Source organism: Lactuca saligna, chromosome 8 (assembly GCF_052625555.1).
Source record: "Lactuca saligna cultivar CGN05327 chromosome 8, ASM5262555v1, whole genome shotgun sequence".
Taxonomy (NCBI): domain Eukaryota; kingdom Viridiplantae; phylum Streptophyta; class Magnoliopsida; order Asterales; family Asteraceae; genus Lactuca; species Lactuca saligna.
The window spans coordinates 284,398,373-284,405,999 of NC_136424.1; the positions used below are offsets into that span (position 1 = coordinate 284,398,373).

Here is a 7,627-nt window from a genome sequence, read left to right on the forward strand (position 1 = left end):
TCTCTAATCAAGTGCTACTCACTAGCAGATCTCTCATAAGCTCCTCGTTGCTATCTAAACACTCTCAAGCATCTCTAGCAATAAAAGCCCTAGACTAAGGCATCATATATCAGGCCACTCTAGTCCTAATAAGAATACCTAGTCTACTCTAGCATGCATAACATAATTCATCATATAGCATAGCATAACGTATCTTTTAACATTTATTGTAAGAGTATTTTGGGAAATCACCGTTCGGGTGCTGGATGATCGTACACATGGCTCTGCTCTGTTTGTCTCAAAACTCTTTTTACTCTTAAAAAAATTTCCTTTTTTATCAAAATTTTCCTCAAATCCTCAGTTTGAGTTTAGATACGCCCGAAGATGCATCCGAATCCCTCAAACCAAGGCTTTGATACCAAATTGTAACACCGTACAATTTAAGACAATTTTTCGCATTTTAAAACACATTTTCCAAACACATTTATTAACAAAATCTCATTGTATCATATCTTCGTTTCATAAAATATTTCCCAAGTTCAAAATACATAAAATCCCATGAGTGTGTACGAATCATGCCGGCGCCTTCCCGCGATCATCACTGGTACCTGAAACACATAACACATAACACTGTAAGCATAAAGCTTAGTGAGTTCCCCAAAATACCATACATAACACATACTAGCCACTTGAGGCTATAACCCTGTGGGCCCTTGGGCCCTAACTCTGTGAACCCTCTGGTCCTAGCTCTGTGAACCTTTCGGTTCTATCTTTGATATACTCTGATATACACATGGCATAAATCACATAGAAATAATGAAGTGCAACACAACACATAAGTAGAATACAATAACTCTGTCACATAACTCTAATTACCACCCAAGGTAAAGAATAGTGAGAAGACTCACCTCAGATGTCTCGGTAAATCCCTGACTCGGTAGCAGTATAGTCCAGCCTCCGCCTAATCACATAAAATAAGATACACTCATAAATATAACTCTCGAGACTACATTCAACCCTCTATTAGCATCCTCATATGGGTAAAAGACCATTTTACCCCTCTCTTGATTCAAAGATCCCATTATTGACCAATCCCTAAAAGTCCACAAAGTCAACAATCAACTTTGACTTGACTCGTCGAGTGCATTTAGGCGACTCGGCGAGTCTACACGTGTCCACTAACTCTCTAGTCTCGCTTAGCATGTCGAGTCCATCCCCTTGCTCGTCGAGTCACACCTGACATGAATCGTGGGGCCACCCCGACTCAACTCGCCGAGTCTCAAGATCAACTCGGCGAGTTCCGCCTTGAACCCCAGTCCTTTAATCCCTCTCTGACTCACTGAGTTATTCCCCCAACTCAGTAAGTCTACTCACTGAGTGATTTACGCGAAACCCTAGCCCTACTCGTCGAGTCTGCCCTTGGACTCGGCGAGTTCATGCCATGCACAAACTCAATTGACCTCCTGAGGTCATAATCTGTTCCTTTGATCCATAGATCTGACCTTCCCAAGCCTGATAAACATGTAAAGCTCGAATCTTGACACTCATGGGACATCTAGAAGGTTTCACTTTGTGATTTAGCCCTAAAAATAACATCCTAAGCTCAACACCTCTATAGCTCAACATAAAGCAAGCTGAGATAAGCTCTTTAGACCACTATGGGTCTAGATCCGAAGTCTCAAAATGAATAGGGGCCATATTCTCACAATTTCTTCCATTCCTCCAACAAAACAGATAAAGGGGCGATATAGTGCCTCAAAGATGAAGTCTTTAGCTCGAAATCCACAGATGCACCACCTTGGTCTCCTTGGTCTCCTCTAAGCTGGAAACACATCCTTCTTGCAAGAATCAACCACACAGATCAAGAAATGGCTCCTTTCCTCTGACAATCGCTCTAGCTCTTTTAGGGTTTCACTCTGGGGTTTGGTAGTTACAAATGACGGTCCTAAGGGCCTTTAAATAGGTCCCAAACCTTGGAAATTAGGGTTTCATTAAACAGCGTGGACTCGTCGAGTCCACTCATGGACTCGCCGAGTCCAGTCATGAACCCGGATGAGAATCTGCAACCCTACTCGGCGAGTGTAAGCACCAATTCGCCGAGTCCCTCCACAAACTCCAAAATAAATGAATAAAATAATATACCTGGGAATCCGGATGTTACAAGATGCTATATAAATCGTTTATAGTGATTGACCAATTCTGTTGGCTTAAGAAATCGTTTAATTTGTTGAATGTGCAAAACAGTTGACAATCGATTAGAATGAGTTCCGATTTTAATGATACGTTTGACTTTTTTGTGGAGGAAGATCCATGATTTTTTAATGCATAAACTTATTGTACATATTGTTTTAAGTGGTGCATCTCTTAAAATTCAGCAAAACATTCTAAATGCTTAGTAAGGTATATATATATATATATATATATATATATATATATATATATATATATATATATATATATATATATATAGGTTCAGGTTCATTTGAGACCATTCTAATTTTGTGAGACCGTGAGACCAAATCTAAAAATAATTTTAAAACGCAAAATAAATGGAAAAATACAAAAATTCTTTTTTTAAATATTATTTTCGGAACTTGAATTAACTAAAAAGAATAAAACAAAAATAAAAAAAAATCCCATTTTTTTTGAAAAATACGTGAAATATTCTAAATAGAATATTACACTGACATATTCTAAAAAATAATTTTAGAATGCAAAATAAACGGAAAAATCTAAAAATTCTTTTTTTAAATATTATTTTCGGAACTTGAATTAACTAAAAAAAATCCTTTTTTTTTTTTGAAAAATACGTGAAATATTCTAAATAGAATATTACACAGTACATATTCTAAAAATAATTTTAAAATACAAAATAAATGGAAAAATCAAAAATTATTTTTTTAAATATTATTTTCGAAACTTGAATTAACTAAAAAAAATTTTAAAAATACATCTCACAAAATTAAACCGTCTCACATGAACCTAACCCTATATATATATATATATATATATATATATATATATATATATATATATATATATATATATATATATATATATATATATATATTAAATTGGGCGGGTTATAAGTGGAGCGGATCAACAATGAGCTCAAACCCATTTATTAAAAGGGTAAACGTGTATGGATCATAAATGGTAAACGAATCAAATATTAAAATCAAAACTCATAAAATTTTTACACGTTTGAAGTGAATAAAACCCACCTCATTGACAGATCTCAGGTCTAGATTCGAACCTGTTGGATTTAATCGGATCACATTTTAGATGCTAAAAACCAGATCGAGACTGGATTATCAAAAGGGTACGAACCAAATTAGGGAAAAAACTCGAAAAAAGTGAAATCTGGTTAAACCATTTTTTGTAGGGAATCACACCAAATTTTTTATGTATTCCTTAAAAAACCGAGCCAATATAAAACCGATCAAAATTGATTTACAACCCATTTTTTGCACATTTTGCTCAAAACCCATAAAATACCATATTTAATTAAAAAAACATATCATGCAAGTTAAAAACAACTATATGCTAAGGCCAATACACTCATTTTATCTTTTAATTTTTGTGTGTCACCTCAGCCCTATTTTATTTTTCATTCACTCTCATAATGTTTCAAAATCCAGGAAAAGTTATCTTTCACTTTTCATTATTATTTTTATACTTTTAAACGAATATATATGTTATACTGATATTATATATATTTTTAGAGAATTAAAAACCATAAATTTTAATATATATATATATATATATATATATAAAATGTAATTAAATATTATAAAAAAAGAAAAAAAATAGTTTTCTAGCCTCAATCAATCAAAGGTAGAGAAAAAAGTACAAGACTACCCATACAAGGAAACCTCTAAATCCCAGCATACATCGACGAGTGCCCTTCTTAGTAAAATTGTCAAGATATGAAAGTGCATTTCGATATGACGGATCGGCAGAAAGCAATTTTTAAGTGTTTACGAGCATCAAATGCTCAAGATTTTTTTTGTAGCCATAACTATAGATGAGTTTAGCCAACATATGTCTCATGTGGAGTATCACAGTATCCTTAAATATCGACACATGATCCCAATACTTCCAATTGAGAATATATGTTCGGTTTGTCGCAGGACATGTTTTAGACTCTTTTGGAGAGCATATGGTTCATTGTAAAGAACTCTCGGAGTTCAAATGCCAACATGATATGGTTAGAAATGTTTTGTTTGACATATTTAAGCGTGACAATGTTTTCTCAAAAAAAGAGACATGTAAATTTCTTGACCGACCTGGCCGAATGGTGGTCAACTCTTAAATCGACCGACGTTTTGGTTTCTGGATGAGTTATAGGGAAACACGTTTGTGTTAACCTTATAGGGGTATCCATTCTTGTGGGATTGAGGGTTAGGGATTTCAAGGCCGAACATGCTGATTTAAAAGTTGTCACACGCAAAGTCACGGAATATGAGCAATTGTGCATAGAAAATCAATACATATTCATACCATTTGTGTTTGATATATTTGGTTTCCTCATACCGAATGTGGTGAAACTTTTTAATAGAATACAATGAATCATGCATAACAATGTTATGTCTCTTAGATCTATAAATATAGTCTTCAATAGAATTGATTTTGTTATAAAAAAAGGTTTAGCGACTCAATTTGTTGTCCGTTTGTTTTCTTATTGGTGCATTGTGATAACTAATTAACTATAAATGAAGATGAATGTTATTTATTTGTTTTATAAAAAAAGAAAAAAAGTTCCGATCCTAATCAGCAAACCACACCTCTATAACGCATTACATATCCAGTCTTCTATTTGTGTGGTGCCTTTTTAGAATGCATTGTTGGATTTGATGGAAGTGGGAGTCCAGCCCAATACATTGTTTGGCTGTAATATATAAAGGCCGAGGAGCCAGCGATGACCCAAATCGAGGATTGGGGCCCACATCTACTGCCCGTTTTTGACTTTCACTTGTTATTAACATTTAACACCCTAGAAGGCTATGTGCAGTTTCAACTTTCAACCTTCAACCGGGAAATAAGCCAAAACACGTGAACCATGGAAATTTGTCGCATTGATTGATAATTTATTACCCAAACAAAGGCATCAACTGCAACTGTTCTAGGGTCAGGGAGAGTGAGAGAAAAAGGGCAGATCCATCGAAAAACAACCACTTGTGTTGTGCCACTCCAGATCCGTTGAAACAAAATTTTCTGAATCTCGCGGCATCGGCATCGTCGTCGTCATCATCGTCGATTCAACAATGTTTCTGTTTGATTGGTTCTATGGCATCTTGGCCTCCCTCGGTTTATGGCAGAAAGAAGCCAAGATCTTGTTCCTTGGCCTCGATAATGCCGGTAAAACCACCTTGCTTCACATGCTTAAAGACGAGGTGTGTTTTTCTTACATATATATATATTCATGTCTAATTTCTGAGCCTTAATTGTTTGTTTTGACCAATTTATACCTGTGATTCCGATCCCAATTTTTACTGTTTTTGTTTAATTTGATTTAATCGTCCAGAGATTAGTTCAACATCAACCGACGCAACATCCGACCTCCGAAGAATTGAGTATTGGGAAAATCAAGTTCAAAGCCTTCGATTTGGGAGGTCATCAGATTGCTCGTAGAGTCTGGAAGGATTATTACGCCAAGGTATTTGCTTTCTGCATCTTGATAATATTCAAATACAATATCTTTAAAATCATTTGATTTGTCTTTCTGTTTCATTTCCATGTCTACATCATATATATGTATGTGTGTGTCTTCCTGTTCTGGTCGTTAGTTTCAAACGCTCAGATCTTTAGATGCAAAATGCATTTGAGCATATGTAATTGGAAATGCTTCTATGGATGAAGTTCTATGCTAGCTTTGGTATTATCAACTTGTAGGATCCTGAATGTGTGTATATACTATATAGATCTAGGCGAAAGAAATCTACTTACAATCTTCTTAGCCTTAGGTATTGCTAATTAACTTTTTCTGAACAGAAGTCCTTTGGATGTTGTTTACTAGTCATAATTAAATTTCAAAATTTACAAATATACAAAAAAAAAAAAGCGATATTTATTAATATGAGTTTGATGTTTGTAGGTTGATGCAGTAGTGTATCTGGTGGATGCGTATGATAAGGAACGATTTGCAGAGTCAAAGAAGGAGCTGGACGCGCTTCTTTCTGATGAGAATTTGGGTGCAGTGCCATTTCTGATATTGGGGAACAAGATCGACATACCTTATGCTGCCTCTGAGGATGAGTTGAGGTACCACTTGGGTCTCACAGGTGTCACCACAGGGAAAGGGAAAGTTAATCTCCAAGATTCAAGCGTCCGTCCGTTGGAGGTTTTTATGTGCAGCATTGTCCGCAAAATGGGTTACGGTGATGGATTCAAATGGGTCTCTCAGTACATCAAGTAAAGTAAACCCCCCACCCACATAACCAAAAACCAAAAACCAAAAACCAAAAATAAAATTTCTATTTCTGATTCTCATTCATTATGTTTTATGTTTTATGTTTATGTTTATGTATGTGGGATTTTGTTATGATGTGGGTGTGTGGATCGAGAACAAGCTACTTCTCTCTTTCTCTCTCTTTTTGTTTCTTCAACCTGTAGTGGTTTAGACTGGATTTTTAAATTCAATACTCTTTCCATTTGCTCTTTCGCTTCTCTACCTTGCTACAATAACCTATTCTTCTCTACATCAGGGGGTGTTTGGAAGTTCTTTTTTAACTCTAAAAATGGTTATTGAATGCTTATTTGCTTATAGTGGTGGTGAAAGAAGTTTTTTAAAAAGTGTTTGGATAAATTTTATAGAAAAAAAGTCAATAAGTTAAAAAATGTTTTGCTTAAAAAGTGTTTTTTCTTTTATGTTATTTTGGTTGAAAAACATAAACACTTTCAAAAAGCAATGTTTTACATGCTTATTAAAAAGTGTTTTTTAAAACTTGTTAAAGAGTTATTCTAAAAAGTGTTTTTGAGTTCGTAAAACATATTTTTTGATTTATTAGCTATCAAAAAGCCAATAACAAAATAAACACTTTGCAAGCACAATACAAGACCGCTACATCATTTTCTGATTAGAGTGTTTTCAATGTGTAAGCTGTTAGACTACCCCTATCGGTGCACATGGACGAGCGAATCTAGGGATGGCAAAAGAAACCAAACCCGATGGTGAAAACCGAAAACTGACATATTAGGGTCGGGTTTGGGGTCGGTTGATCGAGGCCAAGATCGGGTTTGGTATGCTTTTAGAAAATTTTCACGGGTTTGGTTACGATGATGATAAACAAAATACCCATCCCGATTACCCGAAACCGAAACCCGTTACTTGAAACCGTTCATATATATATATATATATATATATATATATATATATATATATATATATATATATATATATATATATATATATATATATATATATATATATATATATATATATATATATATATATATAGGGTTAGGTTCATTTGAGACCACCTATATTTTGTGAGACCGTGAGACGCATTTATTTATTTATTTATTATTTTTTTAATTTTTTTTTAGTTAATTCATGTTCCGAAAATAATATTTAAAAAAAGAATTTTTTGATTTTTCCACTTATTTTGCATTTTAAAATTATTTTTAGAATATGTACAGTGTAATA

General features: G+C 34.2%; 1 protein-coding gene across 1 annotated transcript; it reads left to right on the plus strand.

Annotated features, from left to right (window-relative positions):
* Positions 1 to 5,101: 5,101 nt before the first annotated feature.
* On the plus strand, positions 5,102 to 6,639 carry LOC145010875 (small COPII coat GTPase SAR1A). The gene is made up of 3 exons (XM_078969436.1): positions 5,102 to 5,375; positions 5,507 to 5,638; positions 6,077 to 6,639. The coding sequence occupies exons 1-3, from the start codon at positions 5,247 to 5,249 to the stop codon at positions 6,395 to 6,397; spliced, it is 582 nt and encodes a 193-aa protein (XP_078825562.1). The 5' UTR covers positions 5,102 to 5,246; the 3' UTR covers positions 6,398 to 6,639.
* The last annotated feature ends 988 nt before the right edge of the window (positions 6,640 to 7,627 follow it).

Coding starts and splice junctions, on each gene's coding strand:
- LOC145010875 (XM_078969436.1), top strand. CDS start 5,247: ATGTTTCTGTTTGATTGGTTCTATGGCATCTTGGCCTCCCTCGGTTTA. Junction 5,376..5,506: donor TTCACATGCTTAAAGACGAG/GTGTGTTTTTCT, acceptor TTAATCGTCCAG/AGATTAGTTCAACATCAACC. Junction 5,639..6,076: donor GGAAGGATTATTACGCCAAG/GTATTTGCTTTC, acceptor TGATGTTTGTAG/GTTGATGCAGTAGTGTATCT.